The sequence below is a fragment of the Zootermopsis nevadensis genome, unplaced genomic scaffold, assembly GCF_977971745.1.
Source record: "Zootermopsis nevadensis isolate Lab colony 2312 unplaced genomic scaffold, Znev_1.0 Znev_ptg000003l, whole genome shotgun sequence".
NCBI classification, from domain to species: Eukaryota; Metazoa; Arthropoda; class Insecta; order Blattodea; family Termopsidae; genus Zootermopsis; species Zootermopsis nevadensis.
The window spans coordinates 1,857,458-1,882,053 of NW_028259135.1; the positions used below are offsets into that span (position 1 = coordinate 1,857,458).

General features: G+C 38.3%; 1 protein-coding gene across 50 annotated transcripts in view; it reads right to left on the reverse strand.

Moving 5' to 3' along the window:
- The window catches only part of Dscam1 (Down syndrome cell adhesion molecule 1), a 183,743-nt gene that overhangs the window by 62,833 nt on the left and 96,314 nt on the right, over window positions 1-24,596 (reverse strand). For 35 of the 50 annotated variants that reach the window (XM_087360755.1, XM_087360578.1, XM_087360570.1 and 32 more), the window contains 6 exons: window positions 20,014-20,195; window positions 18,970-19,224; window positions 18,164-18,308; window positions 17,139-17,401; window positions 14,528-14,689; window positions 4,090-4,380 (listed from right to left, as the gene is read on the reverse strand). In XM_087360755.1, the coding sequence (XP_087216881.1) occupies window positions 4,090-4,380; window positions 14,528-14,689; window positions 17,139-17,401; window positions 18,164-18,308; window positions 18,970-19,224; window positions 20,014-20,195 (1,298 nt within the window). Of the gene's footprint in view, window positions 1-4,089; window positions 4,381-5,373; window positions 5,662-8,854; window positions 9,128-14,527; window positions 14,690-17,138; window positions 17,402-18,163; window positions 18,309-18,969; window positions 19,225-20,013; window positions 20,196-22,283; window positions 22,405-22,957; window positions 23,079-23,912; window positions 24,034-24,596 lie in introns of all 50 variants that reach the window. The other 15 variants (XM_087360810.1, XM_087360816.1, XM_087360853.1 and 12 more) reach the window with 6 other exon arrangements.

The window sequence follows — 24,596 nt, forward strand, 5'->3', positions numbered from 1 at the left end:
TAAACCTTCCACATTAATAACAACAAAAACAATTTTGTAAAAGTGAGCAGATCATCACTTCACACTACAAGTTTGTATATTTGTAGCGAGTATTAGTAAGCTAAGTGACATTGTATCACCACGATCTTGAACCAACTTTTGGGTGATAGCACCATGTAGAAGCTGGCTTGTTGCTGGAATGAAGTGAGAAATATCAAGAAGCAGATGGTTTATATCAGAATCCTACAAATGCTTTATATTTAGGTCATGGTAATTGGCCAATCAGAGCCATAGATGAGGAGGAAAGAGACAGACATTCCAACATTCTTCACTTCAGCTCTGATAATACAGGCAATATAATCCTCCGAAACAACAGAAGCAAGTCAACTTCTACATGGTACTGAAAAGCAGGTTCAACATCATTAATGAATTGACATGAAAGCTTCAAATCAGTTATTATATTATGTTCTTGGTATACCATTGACATGAACTGCAGTCGTGTAACTAACTGTGCCTGCAGGGTTTTGTGCCCTACAGGTGTAGTTTCCACTATGTCCTGCCATCACAGATGCAATCGTCAGGAAACTAGTGCGATCACCAATCTTTGTAGTTGAAATACCCAAATGTGAAGACAACTCTTGTCCATAAAAGTTCCATGATATTTGGAGAGGTATGTCTCCTTTGGACACATGGCAGGTTAGCTGTAAGCTGTCACCTGTGTTCACTTCTTCTTCCAGAGAGAAGGGAATGATGTGAGGAAGGACTGCGACACACAGCACAATATTCACTATGATCCTTTCCATGTATGACCTGACACACACAGGCAAGCATTTTTGTATGTGCGCATGCGCACATGCAACTTCTTCAATAAATGATTATATATTGGCATAAATAAGTGTAATTAATGGATGGTACAAGAAGTCACATACAGACAAATGCAAGGAGATTACGAATAACTGGAATGATGATCCTGCTACAAGCTTAAATTACTTCCAGTTTGGGGCTTCCAAAATTTGATGCACTTAACTTTTGTTGTACAGAGTGTGCAAATCTTCCAACAAAGACATATCTATCCCCCCACTCCATCTCTTTCCTTCCTGCTCCTGTCCTAATCGACTGTCAAACATTCAGAAATCGTGCAGGGTCATCTGCATGTTACACAGCGTTCACTGAAAAGTGCCAGAATGAGTATGAATGAAGAGTTTAAAAGAGTGTGTCAATTTCAAGATAATATCATGGATTTTTATGAAGCACCAGAGAAACAAATAAAAGAGACAAAGAAGTAACTAAGATTACTGGTCTCACAAATGACATGCAAACCAGGGACTTCAACAACATGAAATGAGTGCTGCCACTTTAGAATGATAAACCATCTTGACAGATAAAACAACAGTGCTTAGTTTCCTGATAGTCTAAAAAAAATAATCTTTAAAAGCCAGGTCAAGATAAAGTTTCAATACAAGTACAGCATGAAAAAAATTATAAAATGGTAACAGAACAACAGGAAATGAAGTTTATATATGCATGTTGTACCATTCACATTTAGGTGAGCTGTGTAGTTCATTTCCCCCGCAGCATTTCTTGCCCTGCAGGTGTACTCTCCACTGTGATGAGCACGCACGGCTTCAATGCTCAATGTACTAATTCGCTGGTTAGTCTTAGATAATGATATGCCCTGATAGCCAGGTGTGATCTCATTTCCACTGAACATCCAAGAAATGGTGATGGGGAAATCACCCTTGATGACAGCACAGTGAACAACAGACATATCACCTGCATTCGCTGGCTCATCGCCAAATGAGAACGGCAAGATCTGCGGAGTAACTGGAATTGATCCACATCCTGAGGTAATATGCTGTTTCAATTAATCTTTCCCACAAGGAAAAACCAAGAAATGCAGAAGATGCTGTGGCATCTCTAAAATATTTGTTGCAATCCAAACATTTATGTTTTAAATACCCACTCATTACAGTTAATTGCCACTGTTACATTTCTTTGACCATACTGAACTCTGCCCAACTGGCAAGGGAAGGTGGTTAGTTTGAAGAATTCATATGGCATGACAACAGATGAAAGCAAAGAGGAAGATGATGGCCAGCAGATGGATGGAAGCCTCTGATCCACACACTCCGAGGACTCCGAGAACGAGCAAGAGTGCGCCGCCAGAACCAACCAGACCACTAACTCGGCCCCTTTCAGGGCCTTTATCCATACAACTAAACTCACCTTTCTCTCTCTACTTTCTCTCTCCCACTCTCGCCCACGTGCTACCATTGGTCCACTCCCATATCTGCTCCCATTGGCTCGGGGCAGGCTACACCTTTCACTTCCCTGCCTATAAAATCCAACTCCTCACACCCTATTGGCATATTCATCGCCCTGATGACGGAGGCAGTATGACCTCTGAAACGTTGGTTAACATCGACCAGACTACACAGCGCAACAACCCAGAAGACAGAAATCTTCATATTCATCGCCCTGATGATGGAGGCAGTATGACCTCTGAAACGTTGGTAAACATCGACCAGACTACACAGCGCAACAACCCAGAAGACAGAAATCTTCATACTCATCGCCCTGATGATGGAGGCAGTATGACCTCTGAAACGTTGGTTAACATCGACCAGACTACACAGCGCAACAACCCAGAAGACAGAAATCTTCAGACTCATCGCCCTGATGATGGAGGCAGTATGACCTCTGAAACGTCGGTTAACATCGACCAGACTACACAGCGCAACAACCCAGAAGACAGAAATCTTCATACTCACCGCTGTGAGAACCTCAAGTCTTACGCAGTCATGGCTAATGGTATTGTAACAGTATTGTAACAGTATTTGCCTTAAATACTGAGAAAAACCATAAAAACCTCAAATAAATTAAACTACATACATACAAAAACATAATAATTCCTTTAATGAATCAAACTGAAGCCATCAAAATGAAACAAGAACACCAACATCTTAACAAGACAATGTTTTCTAAGTAAAGACGAGCACAACACAGATGACATTTGGCTACTGTCTATACTTCTACTTGTACCATTTACTGTCATGTTGGCGGAGTATTCATATGTGCCTGCACGGTTTTCTGCTATGCACGTATATTGTCCCACATGACTGGCTTGCACAGAACCAACACTCAAGATAACATTTTTAACTCCAAGAGGAACTACAGTGATCCTCATACGTGGGGTTATCTTTTGTCCATTAAACAACCATCTGAGCGTAACAGGGGCATCTCCTTTCACGACCGCACAGGGTACAGTGACCAGTTCTCCCTCATTAAGGGGGCGTTCACCAAAATTAAAGGGAAGGATCTTGGGAGGAACTGGAAACAAAAACAAGCATATTCCATCCAACAGCATCCATATGATCTTAAGATGGAATCAGAAATAAGAAAATTTCACAAGTTTGCCAATAAAATAGAAAGATATTCTTCACATGATCAAATATTTGATCAACACAGATTAAATGTTAATGAAAGTAAAATGACATTTTTAAATAACCACATTTACAGTTTAATTATTAAGAACATTTTAAAAATGTCTCCTGTTCATGAAAGCCTCACTCCACAGCTATAAAAGAACTGGAATTACTGAAAATTCTTTTTCTCCAATACATAACCAGAATATCAAAATAAATTCTGAACACCTAACAGCCTGATCTAAAGACTTTTGATGAAGTGGCATTTTTCTTCATTTATTAGTCAGATATGCAGAACATATCAGAAACTGGTTGTGCTTCTGATTTCAGGTAAAAATATTACGTAGTAATCATTTGGGTCCATTGAAAAATTATAATCTGTATGGGGATATACAGTACATACAAAAGATGAATTTGTCACATGGTAAATAAGTGCTTATTTAAAAGAGATACGCTGTAAAACAGTTCCTGTAATGATTTCACATTTGATATATAATGAAATATAATTAATATATGGCATATTAAGTTTTACTATTTTACTAAGTTGCATTAAATTAATTTCAGATACCCAAATTCTACATTTTTATTAGACACAGAATGTAAGGAAAGAATTATTTTGTCCTGCTTAGAAAACCAAAACTATAAAAAGAATTCTTCTGTAGGCACATGCTAAATGAAGTGTTACCATTGACATTTAGATGAGCTGTATGGTCAGTCTTGCCAGCAGCATTGCTCGCTCTACAGGTATAATTGCCACTGTGCCTTGCCCTAACAGCTTCAATGCTCAATGTGCTGATACGCTGACTCATCTTTCCGATAAGCACGCCTTGGTAGCCTGGTGTGAACTCCACACCATTGAAGAACCATGAGATGGTTATTGGTGAGTCACCCTTAATGACAGCACACTGAACAACTGTCATGTCACCTGCATTCGCTGGCTCATTGCCAAATGAGAAAGCTAGAATCTGTGGTAGGACTGAAGGTAAAAGATTAAGGTAACATGCAAACCAACACTGTTAAATAATTCCAATTACAAACAAGGATACTTGAAACTGAGGTAAGTAATGGGAAAGAATCATGAGAAGAGCCTTGGAGCAGTGAAATAACATGGAATATTTAGCCCCGCGTAACACAACAAAATTGTAGAAGAGCAAAAGAACACAGCAGTCCTCAAAATCAGAAAGCTCGCAAGAGTCTGCTAGAAACTGTCTTATCACGGCAAAGTGCTATAAACACACACAATATCTAAAACCACTATAAGTGGTAGCAGCAGGAGAGGTAGCAGACCTGTAAAGTCTCGAAAGAAAGGCATTGTTCCACAGAAAGCATGTTGCAACATAACACATTTAACCCCTACATGAGATAACTACATTCAGATCAAGTAATCACAACAATACAAAATAAGAATTTTCCATTATGCTTAAGACAAAATTTAAGAACAGAAGATGAATAATTCTGAAGAATGACTGCAACACGGTAATTATCACAGTACATAAAGACAGTAAAAAGCATGTGTTCAAGAATGAAGAATTAAGTCAGTGGTTTTTATTATAAATATATTTTTGTCTACCATATTATATAACTAACATTTTCAAACTTCTATCGTCTCAAGAACAGGCACTATCAGCAATGCTGACTGTAATAGAAATCAAAATCAACCATTCAATAATGTGTCATGTATTTAGAGCTAATGAGATGTAAGCAAACAATAGGAATGAAACATGACAAACAATTCTGAACACCGCATATTTTCTGCTGGATATGATTCAACAATCACTGGGGTAATCTGTGGTAATAAACATAATGATTTAAGTTATGGCACTGAATACGGTTATAAATTAAAATTGTCCAAAGCAATACTTTTCTAATATATAAATCATAAAATTATAAAAATAATTAATGTGGGGGTGGAGGGAATCATGCATGAAATTGGAACTTTCTAGAGCACCACCGCCTTGCATATCCTTACCATTTACTGTCATGTTGGCTGTGAATTCATATGTGCCTGCATCATTGTATGCAGCACACGTGTACTGTCCTGCATGGATAGCCTGCACAGAGCCTACACTCAGAATCATATTCCTTTCCCCAAGAGGCACAACTATGACTCTCATGTGAATGGGAATTGATTGACGATTGAATAACCACTTTAGAGAGATGGGCGAATCTCCCTCGATAACAGCACAGGGTACAGTAATGAGTTGGCCTTCATTTAAAGGTAGGTCACCAAATTTAAAGGGCAAAATCTTTGGAGGAACTGCAAGAAACAATTGAACAAGCAGTGGTAAAATGTTGTATTCAAATTGTGGTAACTGAAACCACTATAAAACCATCTACCTTGGGCAAAGCAGGATTTATGAGCACTAGAAGACTTTGGGGAAAAAAAAACAGAACTGTTCATGAACACCACATAAAAAGATATATTTTCAGCAGATGTGATGACAAAGAAACTTTTACGAACAGTAAAATTATCAATAGAATGGCAAAGGAGAATTGACAGTCACTACACAATATCTATTTTAGGCAAAACAGAACTCATTACCAGTAAACAATAGTTCAGTATGAGTAAAGCAGAAGTATCACTATAAGATATAAAGAGTGGCCACAAAGTCCCTATGCATGAGATTGTGTCCTCTGTTACTTATTTGTTTTATACTTTTTCTAGACAGGGCTTCAGTATGACGGATACTAGTGAGTATACAATACAAGAGTGACTGATTACTTGTGTTTGGGTTCACGACCACGCACAAGAAGGAGCAAGTTTTGAAGACATAATGACAAGATTTTTCACAGAGGTTGGGCAAGCCTATTCCTACGCATGAAACTATGCAGGCATGGGGGAAGGCTTTTTCCACAGGAAGCATCCATGATTTAAAGCGTTCTGGTCATCCATCATCACATCAACACCACGTGGACATTGTCAAAACGTCCTGCTCAATATCACCACTAAAATCTTCTCAAAAAAGGCATTCTGAGTTAGGCATTCCATGCTCCACAGTCCAAAAAATAATGAAAAAGGATTTGGGATTAAAGCCATTTAAGCCTCGATGTGTTAATAAGCTTTCCTACAGTGACTTGGCCACTCATGAGGTCACTAGCAAGGCTCTTTTGCAGTGATTTCCCACCAATGAATCAAGACGAAGAGTGTAAGACTTGAGGTTCTCACAGCGGTGAGTATGAAGATTTCGGTCTTCAAGACAAAAAGTATTTTTTTTAGGATGAGTGCTATTTACCTTAGTATCTCAACTCTGACTAATAGTTGACGACCTAAAAACAGCTATCAGGGACTGCTTTAATGACTTCCAACCATCAACATGGAAGAAGATGTCCAGAAGAATATGGGGACAAATCAAAATTTGTGCGGAGAATGGAGGGGAGCATACAGATAACTTCTAACTAGCATGCATAAGAACTTTGTGGCCACTCATAATTTGAACAAAGCTTAATGAAGAGAATGGGGCAAAGGGTGAGAAAGCTAATTAGCATGCGGCATCTGCACATAATGTGGTACCAGTAACTGCCAGTTGAGCAGAATGTTGGGTCACACCAGCAGTGTTTTTGGCTATGCAAGAGTACCATCCCATGTGCTGTGCAGTCACACGAGGAATTGCAATGATGGAGCTTGCATCACCTAGTGGTATCACACTGACATTCATACTGCCATCAATCTCCTTATCATTCAGCATCCAGTGCACTGCAGCAGGCTTATCTCCATCAACAGAGCATGTCACAGTTGCTGACTGACCCTCAGATCGAGGCTTGTCACCAAATGTGAAAGGAACTATTTCTGGTGGAACTGAATACATATTCAAAAAATTATAGTGTTTCAAAATTATTCACCACTCTATAACACTGCATAATGCAGGAAACCAAATCAAAGATTATTAATGAAGATAATAGATTAAGAATACGAGACATGTAGTTTTCACAGCAGTGAAGACAATGGTGTTAGTTTTCTGGGTTGTAACACCATGTGGAAGACTTACAGGTCAACACAAACATATCCCTAGTATGAAGATATCTGTCTTCTGGGTTATTACGCTGTGTAGTCTGGTCGATGTTAACCAACGTTTCAGAGGTCATACTGCCTCCGTCATCAGGGCGATGAATATGCCAATAGGGTGTGAGGAGCTGGAGTGCGCCGCCAGAACCAACCAGACCACTAACTCGGCCCTTTTCAGGGCCCTTATCCATACAACCAAACTCACCTTTCTCTCTCTACTTTCTCTCCCTCTCCCACTCTCGCCCACGAGCTACCATTGGTCCACTCCCATACCTGCTCCCATTGGCTCGGGGCAGGCTACACCTTTCACTTCCCGGCCTATAAATCCAGCTCCTCACACCCTATTGGCATATTCATCGCCCTGATGACGGAGGCAGTATGACCTCTGAAACGTTGGTTAACATCGACCAGACTACACAGCGCAATAACCCAGAAGACAGAAATCTTCATACTCTGATGATGGAGGCAGTATGACCTCTGAAACGTTGGTTAACATCGACCAGACTACACAGTGCAATAACCCAGAAGACGGATATCTTCATACTCACCGCTGTGAGAACCTCAAGTCTTACATATCCCTAGTATGTTCATCTGAAATGCTGTATCTAGCTACAAGTCAACATGAACTATAAATGAAGAAATCAGTCATATAAATAGTATGACAACAAGAAAATATTTTTAAAAGTATCAGTCCCCAGTCCATCCTTGCCATAATATCATATACGAAATGATTAGGTCAGTCAGTGCCAGTTGCATGTACTGGTTACAATTGTTCAAGAACTCAAGAAATGGAGGAGGGATTATAAGAAAAGAACGGTATCAATTACCGATGATAGAAATTTCTCCAATGTGTTGCTGGACCTCACGATGCTGCAAACAAAACCAAGAACGCACTCCAACACAAGGCAGATAAAGTAACAAGCAGAGATTCTACTGTGTTGTACTAGCCTGCTCTTGCTTAACAACGCACCTGCTCTGAACGTTCTAGTATGACATTTCTTTAGCTTCCAGAAGTTTCAAATTCTGTTAATGGTGTGTTAAGAAGATGCACAATATTATCAGCTGGCACGTGTTCACTAACACTGAACTTTGTCAACCCTTCTACAAACAAAATTACATCATACACTGTTTGAAAGCATATATATTCATAAATCAACTTTTTTAAATGTGTTCACTTGTTAGTTCAGAAGTTTCTGATATATTTTAACCAAATTTCACATCAAGTAAGTTATCATTCAAGGTGAGACTATACAAATCTGAACTGAACTTCTTGGGAGCAAATAGACAGGAAGGGAAGAATATAATGATTCTTTTCTATTTTAAGCAAATAGCAAGATTTATTTAGAAGGAACACGTGTAAGCTTAAGTGTGCACATAAAGAGAGACTGGCAGAAAGGTAAACAAAGGCTCATGCAGTCAATAAACAGATATGAGGTTCACAACAAACCATTGATGACAAGGGGTGTAGTGAAAGTGGTCCTTCCAGAAACATTTGAGGCAATGCAGGTATAATTGCCAGAGTGCTTATTATTGAGTTCACTTATCATGAGGAGACTGACACGGTCAGCAACTTTGATGGTGTTTACATGGTCATTATTGGGGTAAACCCATGAGATGGTTATGGGGAGATCACCATAAGTTACAACACACTGCAGTTGTGCAATAACGCCAGAATTCAGTGGTGAGCTGCCAAAAGAAAACGGTGAAATGGAGGGTAGTACTGGAAAACAAGACACAGGTTAGCATCAACACATACATATTTGGAATGACTTGATGATAGCAATGATCATGCAGTTCGTATGTGTATAGAGCTATCGGTATTAATCTTAAATAACGAATATGAAAATTCTACAGCTGAACAAAATTCAAGTCACAAGCCAACATCATTGATAAGTAAGATGAAATCTTTAGATGTACAACGTACCCAGATATGAACAGTGTGAACATTAAAACAACTGTGATCAATTTGAAAACTGAAGAGGACAACTGAGGAAACTCATAATCATCTGGGGGGGGGGGGGGGGGGGGGGGTCCATCCACAGTGATGATAACATTTTCAACCTCTGAAATACAACTTCTGCTACCAGATGTGAAGAAACTGGTAGGAACAGTACCATAACAGGTGGAAATGTGATAAAACACAAGGTGACAGAATTAACTAGGATACAGCTGTAAGAGGAAGCTTGTAGAGCACAAGACGAGCAGAAATGTAATCAGAAATAGGACAGAAATTAAGCTGTCAGAAGAGGATAACACTGGAGTTGGTTGTTGCCATACCATTCACCTGTAAAGTGGCAGTGTAGTTTGCCATGCCAGCTGGATTGCGAGCTGTGCAGGTGTAGTTGCCACTATGACCAGCCCCCACTGATGCTATTACCAACACACTGATACTATCACCAATCTTGGTGGTTGTTATACCCATGTGGGAGGACAGTTCACGCCCATGGAAACTCCATGACTGCTGCAAGGGACGGTCACCCTTTGACACGTGGCAAGTCAACTGGGCATTATCACCTGAATTGGCTTCCCCATCGAATGAAAATGGGATGATGTAGGGCAGGACTGAGTGAGACAACATATTAAGTTATAAGATGAGCCACAGCAGCTCTGGTAAGCTGACAAATGTGTCTGGAGTTGTGATGAGTGTGAATCAAGCTGACCAAAAACATTGTTCACTGCATAACATTACAAAAATTTGTAAGCACTTTGGTTCTAAAATTTTGTTAAAAATAATTCAATAATTTAAACATGTTTGTGAGTAAATTTTAGGTTCTCAAAACCTCAGTTAAATTCTAAAATTATATCACTTACATAATTTTAACAAAGGGCAGGATGGTAATTTATAATTATAAAGGACTTATTTATAGAAATAATTACACTGAAACATAATGTTCCATTATTTGAAGAAACAGGGACCTTCTATTCTGAGTAAAATTATCTAATTCATATCCAATACATGCTTCTTATTAACAACAATTAAAATTATTAGTTCAGAACTGGGTTAACATATGTACAAAATGTCATTAGCCAATTTATCATATATACAATAACAATTTAATATTTCGGTGCATGGGAGATAACAGTGAAAGAAACACCTACTTTACTGAACTTTGCCCACAATTTTAAATGGCATAAACAAATAATTCACCCTAGAAAGAAATACAATGGCCATAACTTTGACAAAAAGACATGAAAAAAGTGAAACATATAAATTTGCCAAAAAAGCATAGTCAGTGAGGGAACTCGTCAACAATAAACGTCCACTGCAAAGAATGTTTTAAAAAACATATTTAATGGCTTTAGGTCTTCGTGCTAGACTCTCAATCAGTGTTTTCATTCACATGCTTATCTTTCCTCTAGATCATTTCTCAGCTCACCACACGTTTATGTACCATTAACTTCTAACTCTGCTGTGAAGTTGGCAACTCCTGCCATGTTACTTGCAGTGCAAGTGTAGGCACCACCGTGGCCAGGACCCACAGAATTGATAGTCAGTATATTAGCCTTGGCACCAAACATGGCAGTACGAATGCCAACAGCATGAGAAGACAGATCACGTCCATGAAAATGCCACTCAATGCGTAATGGTTTGTCACCCTTTGAAACATAGCAGTTGAGTTGAACGCTATCGCCTGCATTCACAGGTCCATCAAACTGGAATGGGCTAATATATGGGGCAACTGGGAAACCAATGCCTCAATCAAACAATCAAAAACATACAGTATTGCCACAAACATGAATTGCAACTCACTGACTGAACGGCTAGACGCTGCCCCAACTCAACGACCTGACCACAAAAAACAGCTGTTAACATTTCTACTACAAAGCAATGTTGTTAAAATGTTTTAAATATCGCTCATACAAGTGTCTCATACAAGATACTCAGTGGTTCTGCACTTCTTCATTTCCACAATGAACTCGTCACTTACCTGATTATAACCCCTCTGCAAAACAAGCACTTCCTCTAATGTTGAAAATATCATGAACATAAGAACGTGTCTGAAATTTAGACCATGTGGACATGTTCAGTGTTCTGATGTAATACACAAATTGGCATAGTTTCAGGAGAAACATCTGCCCCCCCAAATTTTTTTTTGCCAATGGCGACAATGTTAAATTTATGACATTAATCCTGAAAATACAACAGATAAAACAACAATATGTGCTGCAGTTTCTGGCATTCCAGTTGTTAAATATTGCTAACACCACGCTCTGTTAGTGCCTAATGCGATTCAACATAAGCTGTTAAACAATAATTCCCAAAACGTTAGAAAATTATATGATGCTGGTAAAATGGTCACAGTACGTCTTTCAGAATGAGATACTGCGTCCCTACATTGCCACATACTGTAAAACAAAAATTACTTTGCAAAGTTTCTCATGGCCCATCTCATGTGAATAATAAAATTAATATATATCTATCATGTTACAAATTTTATACTGAAAAATAGAGGTACTCACGTTAAGAACAAGCACAGAAACTGCAACACAGTTAAATAAAAACAATGATCCTTGAAATGGTTTCCATGGTTTCACAAATCACTCACACACACTTAAGTAAACCCACATCTTTCACAAATAAAGACAATGCACATCATTTGGCACCAAAAGCTTATATAATCACTATCAGCTGTGTGTCAGACTTGAAAGCTATTACGGTGACATAAATCAGTGATATCTACCTAAATGGTGATATAAGTTGTATAATAAATTAAATCCTGACATTTCATAAATGCCAGCTTACATCATCATACGCTGATGTAGTAATGCATTTTTAACAGATTTGGTTTCTGGATATGAATCCTTCAGGGTAGCTTGATGTGAAAACATCTTGCATTTTCCTGTTCATGGTATTTAACCATCTCACTGTTGTGAATAGCTCCACTGCAAACAAAAGTATGCTGTGCATTATGGACAGAACTTTTCCATCAAATACACATTGTGATATAACAGAGATTTTTTTTTGTTTCAACAAATTTTATAGCCACATCAAAAGTTATAAATTACAAACAAGTAAAGTCTTAAAGTCTCATTTTTCTTCCCATCATAAAGCCTGATGTGGATACCGAAGAGATGGCATCATGATCTTAAAATCATCAATCTTAAAAATAAAATTAATTATACTTACAAGTGAAAAAACAAATATCACATGGATGTCTAAATTATGGCAAATAGATTATTGTTTAAAATGTTTACTTTTTACCTACGTCACCATATGCCTTCATGGTGCCATACTTAGGCACAGCTACAACTTTACCTTCAGCACTAAGGGTCCTGTGAAGATCTTCGAAAGATGAAACCTCAAAAGTCACGGATGAGACACAGGCTTACTTAACTGGAGCTTTATAAGCATTTTTACTGAACTAAACTTTTTGTGAAATTTTACAGATGACGAAGGACTGTCAAGCAAACACGAATATGGCATTTTTATACAATCCATGGAAAAAGTTAATTAATATTCAAATATCCTGAAGAACCTCAAAAAGGAATAAAGTCCTTAGTCTAATTAATTTTATGATTATCTTATTTTGAATGTAGAGATTGGCAAGGTCCAAACCTGATTATAATTATTATCTACATTGACATTATATTTGTAAAATATTTTATTCTTAGCCTAAGATAAAGTTGCATATAAGGAAGAAAAATGTTAGATGGAATTTAGCTTGTGTGTATCTATATTCAAATTCTTATGTCTTATCCTTCCTACATTTTGTACCCATTAACTATAAAACAATTTATGGTTGCAACTTTATTGCTGTGGTTTGCTTCAAGTAAGATCATATTACAGGTTATAATAATAATAATAATCCATGGTGTAACAGCCCTCTGAGAGCCAAAGCTAGCAGTGGGCCCCAGAGCCGGTCTGGACGCAGAGGCTAGAGGAAAAATCCTCTGCCCCCGTCGGGGATCGAACCCGTAGCTAGTCACTATACTGAATGAGCTATCCCGGCTCGTGATATTGGAATATTTACACTTCATAAACAATATGAAATCAGTACATACTTAGAAACACAAATCTATTTAAAACATGTAACAGTATTTAATATGTACATGGCACCTGGAACAAAATCATCTGTTTTGAAACAAGCCACATCAATTTCTAGGAACAGAACCATTTTCTGACATCATCCATGAAAAACCATTTCAAGAATCAATATAAACAATATAAGCTGTGCACAATGTTGAAATACAGACAGAAGACCAAAGTGTGGAACGTGACTGAGAACGAACACTACTAATGTCACAGCAATTCAGTGGATAATACCATTAATACTGAGTATGTCACACAACATTTTGTACTTAGCTCAATAAGTACATTAAATCTAGTATATGAAAAAGAAAACATTTAGACAGGACACAATTCCTATCTAAAACCATAGTCCAGGATGTTCTTTGGACAAATGAGCACGTTCAGAAAAGTTAAACACTGGATCCTATCCTAAGCCAATATTTTGTTAACAACTCCACGGTATAGAATTTTCCCTGTAAAGTTCATTGTTACTCAGTTCATTAATTCCTTGTTTTCATGGAATCCATTTTAAAAAGCCCGCCAATTTATGCTAACTCAGATAGCTGAATTCAGTCTACATCAATACAAATAAGTTCTCCAAGATCAGTTTTCCTAAATTACTCCTATCTATGCCTAAATCTCCTAAGTGGTATCTTCCCTTGCAGTTTCCTATTTAACTTTGGCAAGATCTTGATTCCCTGATGTGTCACACACATCCTACCGGCCTCACCCTTCCTGATTTAGTCATCCTAACAATTTTATAAAAAATGTCAAGTAGGATTTTCTCAAGTGAACAATCACAGTATGTGTAGCCTCTCAATTATTTGCAAACAGCCACAGATAGGAGGACTGATCTTCATGAGCCACAGTAAATGTTCCTCTACAGTGACTGTAAAAATATGTAAAGACCTGTATTAGGCCAGATTTCCTGAATGGCACACAATTCATAGTCTGGAAACAAAATATACAGATGCCCGAACTAATATAAGATCAGGATCAGGTTCAGTCTCAGTCACTTCCAGTATCTCTGGTGATGTCCATCAAATATGGAGCAATAACATCTTATTTGTGCACAGCTCTAACAGACAAAATAATAAAAAGTGTACTCACCCATGACTTGAACTTCAAGAGTACCACGTGCACTGTAACCCTGTGCGTTACGTGCAACACAGGTGTACGTGGCTTGATCAGATAGCCGTTCCACATTTTCAATGATAAGAGTTCCATTGGGAAACACTTTCTGCTTCCTGTTGATTGGCAGCACACGTCCATCTGTGTACACAGGTCCAAACTGCTGTTAAGTTAGCTAATACAATGTCAGTTACATCTGGAATAGGATTCAATGCATCGTCTCTCTTAGGTCAAAATATTATTCCCAGCACTTTTTATCAGAGACTCTTAACATACAACAAGTATTTTATATCTTAATTGCGTCATGTTTGTGTTTTATTGATACAATATTTTATTTTCCGTCTATACACAAACTTAAAATAATGTTGTTTAAAATTACTTAAAATTATAACATTCTCAGTAGATACTGCATCTTGTAACAAGATGCAGTATCTACTGAGAATGTTATAATTTTAAGTAATTTTAAACAACATTATTTTAAGTTTGTGTATAGACGGAAAATAAAATATTGTATACAACAAGTATGTTCTTTTTCAGGCTGAGAGGCCAAGTTTTACACCCATTAATAAATGTTATGATTATAGTTTAATTGAATTGAATTATACATTTCAATGGTTGCAGAACCCAAACAAAACAAATGCGGATAATCTATGTAACGTGAGACGTGAGGCTAGTAGAACCTTTAGGACTAAGAAAAGGGAATACCTGAAGGGCAAAATTGCTGAACTTGAGACAAATAATAAGGAAAAAAACATCAGAGACCTGTACAGAGGCATTAATAACTTTAAGAAAGGATATCAACCCCAGACTAATTTGGTAAAGGATGATAGTGGCAATTTGCTTGCAGATCCAATAAAAATTGTGAATAGGTGGAAAAATTTCTTTAGCGAGCTCTTAAATGTTCATAATACTGGTGATATTAGACAGATTAAAATGCATACAGCTGAACTGTTGGTGCCAGAACCTAGCTTAGATGAAGTGGAACTAGCCATTGGGAAGTTGAAAAGTTATAAATCTCCAGGAATTGATCAGATTCCGGCCGAATTAATTAAAGCAGGTGGCAAAGGGTTGCATATGAGGATCCATAAGCTTATTCAGTTAATTTGGGATAAGGAAGAGATGCCACATCAATGGAAGGAATCCATAATTATTCCTATTTATAAGAAGGGGGACAAGACTGAGTGTGGTAATTACCGAGGAATATCGCTGCTATCAACCTCATACAAAATTCTATCCAACATTCTTTTGGCAAGATTAACCCCATATGCGAATGAAACTATTGGGGATCATCAGTGTGGGTTCAGACGAAACAGATCAACGATTGATCAGATCTTTTGCATTCGTCAGATACTAGAGAAAAAATGGGAGTTCGGTGGGACTGTACATCAGTTATTTATAGATTTCAAAAAAGCCTATGACTCTGTGAAGAGAGAAGTGCTATATAATATTCTTATTGAATTTGGTATACCAAAGAAGCTAGTGGGTCTAATAAAAATGTGCTTAAATGAAACCTGCAGCAAAATTCGAGTAGGTAAATATGTATCTGAGACATTCCTCATCAAGAACGGTCTAAAACAAGGAGATGCTTTGTCTCCCTTGCTCTTTAACTTTGCGCTAGAATACGCCATCAGGAAGGTCCAAGGTAGGCAGGAGGGTTTGCAATTGAACGGGACACATCAGCTATTGGCATATGCTGATGATGTTAATTTATTGGGGGACGATATAAATACAATAAAGAGGAACGCAGAAGTTTTACTAGAGGCTGGTAGACAAGTGGGGCTGGAAGTAAATTCAGAAAAAACTAAGTACATGTTAGTATCTCGTCATCAGAAGACAGGCGGGCAAAATTATCTTAGGGTAGCTAATAAATCCTTTGAAAGGGTTACAAAGTTCAAATATTTGGGAACAACAATAACAAATCAAAATGATACTTGTGAGGAAGTTAGGAGGAGACTAAATTCCGGAAATGCTTGCTACTTCTCAGTCCAAAATATTTTGTCTTCCCGTCTGATTTCTAAGAACCTGAAAATTAAAGTATACAAAACAATAATATTGCCTGTTGTTTTGTATGGGTGCGAAACATGGTCTCTCACTCAGAGGGAGGAACACAGATTGCAGGTGTTTGAGAATCGGGTGTTGAGGAGGATATTTGGGCCTAAGAGGGAAGACGATGGGGCGTGGAGAAAACTGCACAATGACGAGCTTAAAAATCTGTACTGCTCCCCCAGTATTGTGAGGGTGATTAAGTCGAGAAGAGTGAGATGGGCGGGACATGTAGCGCGCATGGATGGGACAAGAGGTGTGCACCGGGTACTGGTTGGGAAACCTGAAGGGAAGAGACCGCTGGGGAGACCTAGACGTAGATGGGAGGATAATCTCAGGCGGGATCTATGGGAGATAGGAGTTGAAGGAAACTGGATTTTGTTGGCCCAGGACAGGGTCCGGTGGAGGGCTTTGGTTAATTCGGTGATGAACCTTCGGGTTCGGTAAGCCATCTAGTTAGTTAGTTATACATTTTAATATTTAGGTTTCTCAAAAGGAGAATGAATATTGTGAAGCAAATATACACACAAAATAAACCTTCACAAACCTCTCTCCCAGACAATTGTGTCAATAGGATAGCCAGCAACAGGACAGGTCACAATCAGCATCTCTCCCGCAACGATAGCCTTCTTCTCCATGGGGCGAATAAATGGCAGACCATACACATTCAGTTTGGCAGCATGTTCAACTGATCCAACTTTGGATGAAGCGATGCACTTGTACAGGCCCCCATCATTGGTGTGTATGGATGAAATGTTAAGATGAGAGACAACATCACCGTTCACTGTCACATACTGGCCAACCTGCAAACTGCGTAACACATGCATATCTGTTAAGATGTTAATGAATCAGATGATTTAATAAAACTGTTTAAAATGCAGAGGTTACATAGTGACAAATGACAGGGGAATTACCAACTACGAGTCTCGTCCACAAAGTAAGTTTCCCTGGGGCCGTTTACAGAAACAAAACACAATTTCATGGAAATATTTATTGCAACAGATACAGCAAGTGTCCAGCTATTTTTCAACATATTCGCCACCGGAATTGAGACATTGGTCATACCGTGGGACCAACTTTTGAATACCTGTGTCATAGAAGTCTGCCGCCTGGGATTGGAACCACTGTGTGACAACCATCTCCGCCTCTCTGTCATTCTCAAAACGCTGACGCTGACCGGACAGGAATTTCTTGAGGTGTAGGAAAAGATGGAAATCACTGGGAGCGAGGTCCGGGCTGTAGGGTGAATGATTAAACACCTCCCAGCTGAACTCCTGCAGGAGACTCGCTGTCCGTCGAGCCGTGTGCGGCCTAGCGTTATCATTGACCGCACTTCACAGTCGGCGGGAGCTGGAATAAGAACCTCCATCTTCAACAGCTGCAACGATGCTACTGTGAGAACGCGGGAGGTGCCGTTAGTGCATGCGCCATGCTACGTCATTGCTCTATCACGTACGCACAGTCGCTTCGCGCAATGTAAGGTTTGCTAGCTGTGGGACGAGTGGGAAACTTACTTTGTGGACGCGCCTCGTATCATCATAAAACACTGGCACAGCAAAAGGTTGAGCTTACCGGTCACTGTTAGACAACTTCTTGCCATCCAATTCCCATGTTATTTCAGGAGTGGGGTTACCTGATGCAATACACTTAAGGAATACTGATGGCCCTGGTTGAAGGGTCTCCTCTTTGAATGCCTGTCGAATCTGAGGAGGTTCAACTGTAACAAGAAGTGTTATATACAGCTATGAAGTTAGATTACAAAAAACTTAAATTCTGTGTTAAAAATCAGTTTGCTGAAGTAAATATTGCTTTGTGTTTTGATATGATATGCTAACACATGAAACATGAAATTGTGCAGTTGCACTGCTATCAGTACACTGAGAACCATCTACATGAGATAATTCCACATCTGATAACTGGTTAACACTAAAGAACTTCAATGCATTAAATAAATAACATACACTGGAGTATACAGGAATGTCTACAGATTCTCTCCTGGTTCTTCCTAAATTTTCAATTATTTCACAAATATCAAATCTCCACATTAGAAACTTCTGATAATCATGTGGGTTCGCTTGTGCTTACCAGACCAAGACAGGATGGTAGACCTCTAATATTTTTGCCCTCTTGTCAAATTTCCTAACAGAAATGGGACTTCTTCACTCAAAACCTACTCTACCAAAGATATGTACTACAGCTTGTGCAAGTTTAAGCATAATCACTATTGTAGTTTCTGAGAAACTACTTGTCAATGTAAAAGCTTGCCTCCTGAGATATGGATGTGTTAACAAGAGAATTAAGAGTTATGTATTAATTTTAGACTTATATATTAACTTAGTTTTTTTTATCTCTACATGTACTTTGTATAGGCAACTCACATCGTCCACCAAGTTTCAGTTCTGCACTGGCCTGTGCATTCTCCTGGTCATTGCGAATAAAACACTGATACATGCCCTTGTCCTCCTTCTTCACTGACTCAATCCTCAACACTGACTCCTCATGACTTAGTGATTTTCCATCCTTGAGCCAGCTGATCGTCTTAATGGGGTTACCTTCAAAGTTACATGTGAACACAGCTGGACGACCAAAGTCTACTGTCTGTGTTGTGGGCTCAATGTTGGCTGCAAGTGGGGCTGCAATGTAATTAACAAACTAGAGTTTAAAACAAACCTAAGGAAAGGATGTTTTGTACTTCAACTTCGCCATATTATAAAGGTAAACTGGCTTTCTGTTGCAGCCAGGCTGGTTCCTAGGTGGAGATAAGATGAGGTGCGAGGTTATAGGTTCTCACAGCAGTGAGTATGAAAATGACTTTTTTTCTGGGTTGTTGTGACATGTTGTCTTGTAGAGGTTTACCAATATTTCAGAAGTGAATGCTGCCTCTGAAACATCAGAAAACATCTACCACACAAAATAGTGCAACAACCCAGAAGACAGCCATCTTCAAGGTGAGACTTTTTGGTTACAATGACATCCCAGTGCAAACATGTTTAACTTGAAATAAAAATATTTGTAAATATAAAGTGTATTTACTACTATTGTCACCCATAATCTTACTGTTGTTGCATTGAAGAGATTGTTGAAAGAAATAAAGCTCGCAGACCCGTATTTATAAAACTGAGGATAATGACCTTGTTTTCAATATGCATCCATAAAACTTTTATATGTAACAGAAAAAGTAACTGTAAATGAGGATATTCACTCCTAATACTAAGAACAAACATAATTACTATACAAATAGCAATAAGCTTGAAACCTACACTGGTCATTATGAAGAATACATAAATTCAAATCACACTGTCACATGTTAATATAGCACCATTCTGCATTCCTGAACATCAGTCAGACAGCATCTCCTCATCTCTGACATGACACAAAGGAACTCAGAAACTCAGGTATAAATTTCATCACATTTTGCGTACCTGTCACTGTGAGAACAGTCTCAACGCTCTCTCCTCCAACAGAGTTGTTCACTACACATAGATATTTCCCAGAATCATCTACTCTGGCTTCCTTGATAATGAGTGTGCCACTCACTTGCTTCACTCTGTCATCCAGTGTTACAGCTTGTTTGCGCATTGTGCCATCAATGAACTTGTACCACCTGTAACAACCAAGAAACACCACTTCATTCATACAGGCCATATGAAAAGTAAGATAAGTTTATGCATTCCCATATAACATCCTTACAATCACCTCTTTATTTCATGTTCAGACAACTTTGATGCGATATTTCTGTAAAACCGGCTGATGCAGATGGGTGGGTAGGTTTAAAAAAACAACATGAAAAAGAAACAGTTTCCACCTGAGAATCTGAATGTTTAACTGCAATTAAAGTACCACTGGACCAATACACACTGTTCATATAATATATCACGTCATGTCATATTGTATCATATCATATGATACATAATTTCATATAATACCTTTTGAAGACCTAAATGTAACACGAGGAGAACAGTGTACTCCAACAGAATATATACAATGTCCAACTTATAATTGACCTTGATGTTCATTAAATTAATGCAAGAGATCCATGTCGCAAAGCTAATAAACACTACAGGCATGGTAATACTTTATTTTATTTATTTATTTATTTAGTGTTCTGTCTGACGACAGGTCCATATGAACAGGATCCTTCCATCCTTTTCTCGGACTGGGACCTGTTCATATACGTTCTTGGCAGATGATCCAGAAGTGGTTTGCCATTGCCTTCTTCTGTGTGTGAATGGAGTAATTGTTGGCATGCCACGGAGAAACCGGGGAAGCCCCCGGAGGAAAACTCCGTGTTGCCTAGACCACGGCCTTGCCCAACACAAGTTATAAATTCGGGCACCACCGGGAATCGAACCCGAGACCCCAGGATTACAAGGCCAGCGTTCTAACCGCTAGACCACCGTGGCTTCTCATGGTAATACATTTGACAGAAACTGTTTTCCTTGTATTTTATTGAGTTAGGTATTAACTAAAATGTTCCTAATAAGTCTTGAATAATAACAGAAAAAACTTTTAATGAAAGGGTATTTTAGGGGGAATTTATGAAGTTAGATTTCAGGTTCATGTATAGTAGAGTATATGTGGGGCCAACATGGACTAAAATCAAATTTATTTGATCTATGATACAGACCACTGGTGATAACTTCCCAAAACATCGTATATATCAAACACAATTCAGACAACATCCAACAGTGTTCCTATAAGATACACTTGTCATGCAAGTCTGAATGTCGGATTGCAATGTCATGCAGTCGAAAGAGATTAAAGTAAACATCCTAACGTGAAAGAACTTAATAATTCAAAAATATTTCTATGGAAGGAGTGATACTATGAGAACATGCTGATAAGAAACACTGTAGTAAACTGAAGCTTCACAAAAAGAGTCAAGTTTTGAGATTTTTTTACAGCAGTGACCATGTTCATACATGTGATCATTTAATGATGCTCTCTACTTCAGAGGTTGCATATCAAAGTGTTAAAAATAAATATCAAATGATCATGGAATGCAAGGTATTAATCCCAAAACATAATGGGAAGTATTGAAGAAAATCCCAGCCAAGACAGAAAGTCTCATGGCCAAGATATGAACAATGTGGCCCTCCAAAACATGAAGAATGAGTAAAGTACTATGATTCATAAAGCTGTCATCATGGAAGGACATACACCTATTACAAACACATAAATTTATTAGAAAAATAAACAAGACAATGCATCATAACACAAATAATCTCAAACATTGAAAAATTTGTAAAACAAGCTAGTGAATAATTGGGCAGGGTTTCTCTAACAAAATTCCAAAAATGTTCTAATTTTTCAAAGTTTCACAGCTTCTCTTATTTACTGTAGTATATGATTTGCTTGTGGACTATTTAAACACACTTAAACTTCATAGGTTAGGTACCATAAAACTTTAAAGACGATTGCAACTAAACTGTAAAAAATCAGGAGATTGTCATGGCTAACTTTAAGTCACTACTCAGAACCTGCCTAGAGGGACTGGAAAATCATAAAGAACTCACAAGAGCAGTTCTGTGATTCAAATGCAGGACCTTTCTAACACTAAGCAAGAGACCTAGCCACTCAACTGGCTGTTATATTTTACTGTAGAATATAATTAGAGGGCTAAGTTTTAAAATACTCTCAAATGATACCAGAATTTCCCAAACAATGACTGTCTAAAAAGAGGGCTTCTTACCTATATAATGGGACAGGAAAACCTTGACCAGGGCACAAAGCGACCACCCTCCCCCCTGCAATGATCTCCTTAACATCAATTGTTTTACTTGTCACTCTCGGTCGCATGGCTCCATTTGGTTCTGAAAACAAATGTCCTTCTTCTAGCTAGATGTATGGGCATCTTATCCCACTCATTACCAACGTTTGCATGCTACTGCTACCTTTTATACAAACTTTGTACAATATAATTATTCAAATTGCCACTAAATATAAGACCAAGTATTTCCATATACAGAACAAAAATGGTGCACATAATAGCAGTATGACGAGATCAACTGCCATCTGCTAAACTGAAATTAACCTTTTGCTTGCAATTAATCTGCTCTAGAAATGTTAGGCTTTCACGGTGGTTCAATTCTAACATGCATATTGTTTCTGAGTGGCGGCACTGTATAGATGTACAATATATTGCCACTGATTCAGTATTCCTGACTGTCTCCACCTTAAGATAGCAGCAAACAGTCAGGATCTTTGAAACGGGGAATCAGAATATGGTTGTCCGTACTGTGGCCAGTCATTCAATGACCGCGCTATACTGGCTTTTCATTTCAATAAATTAATAATCCCTCTCACTCATATTCTGAACACACCAGTCATAACAAACACTGTCTCTCAGCAAGAAATGATACTCGCCTAATATTAGGGACAGGATATCCCTGGCTCAGACACAGCACAGTCCCTGCTTGGCCGAAGTCCAATGTTTTTTCTTGAAGCCTACTGCCAGTTACCTTGGGTGCTACACTACTTGTTGGTTCTTGAAAATTACAAAAATAAAAATTCCAATATTTTTATCAAAACTGTCTATTGGAACAGTGGTACCCGATGCTGACTGTGTAAGAAAGCAAAACAAAGTTGTCTGCTCTGACTAAATAAATGTTTCTTATTGTTGGAACTGATACATACATACACACATTACGTACCTGTTTAAAATATCAGCAATATGTCCATCTTAACTATAAATACTATACAGGTGCTAACTGCTATGGATCATCAGTATTTTTAAGATCTATACATTTATTGCGTATTAACAGTTTCTCTGAAAAAATTCTTTTCAGAGCATCTGTCCGCAGTTCCTTTAGAGAATTCAATCTAGGTAGTAATTTCTCAAGATTTGCAAGTCAAAAGTGTTTTGAAGATATCCGTCTTCTGGGTTATTGCGCCGTGTAGTCTGGTCGATGTTAACCAACGTTTCAGAGGTCATACTGCCTCCGTCATCAGGGCGATGAATATGAATATGACCTCTGAAACGTTGGTTAACATCGACCAGACTACACAGCGCAATAACCCAGAAGACGGATATCTTTATACTCACCGCTGTGAGAACCTCAAGTCTTACAAAAGTGTTTTCCTGTGCACAGAGTTAGTCAATGTCAAACCTCAAGATTTAGGGGGATGAGGCAATAAAAGATATATATAAGTATCCATGCTCTCAGCAGGATTCAAAACCACTATGCCAGAAATCCCTTAGCCCTAACAGGGCATTGCTCATCAAAAAACAGCCACTAGGTTTGCTCTGACTGATTTAACGATTGTCTAAAAGAAGTAGTTGAAAATCAAGTTTTGAGTAATTCAATAACCACCCCCTTACCTCATGATTGGTGGTGGGAATGCCTGGGCATCACACAACAATGCAATGCCATTCTTGTGATAGGTTCTCTGTTTGTTCAGCCCATCTCCAGTTACCTTAGGTGAGGTGTGGCCTGTTGGTTCTGAAAACCAACAGTCTGAACTACCTACTTGCTTACTTGGCAAACTGTAACATCCAAGTCTTGCAAAGTGTATGCCACATTAGCAATATGCACCCATAAACTTCCTTAATAATCTATTTCTCACCTGTGAAATATTGTGACTGAGGTATCTCCAAACAATCTAACAATGAAATTCACATGCATATACACAAAAACACAAAAACGTGCACGGTAGAGTCTGACTTAAATTTATTTAATAGCTCTGTATCAGTGGCACAGATTAAACAGTGTAAAACAAAAAATGGAATTATGATCAGAAATAATGAGAAGCTTCATAGATTTACTCCTCACCAAATATTGAGGTGATCAAATTAAGAAAGATGAAATGAGCAAGGAATATAGCACACAAGGGAAAGCTAAGAAATGCATATAAAATTTTGGGCACAAACCCTGAAGGGAAGAGAATGCTTGGGAAAGCTAGGCATTGATAGGAGGATAATAAGAAATTTATCTAAAGGAAATAGGGTGCAAGGATGTAGACTGGGTTAATCTGACTCAGATCGAGGTCCAGACTTGACCTTTCA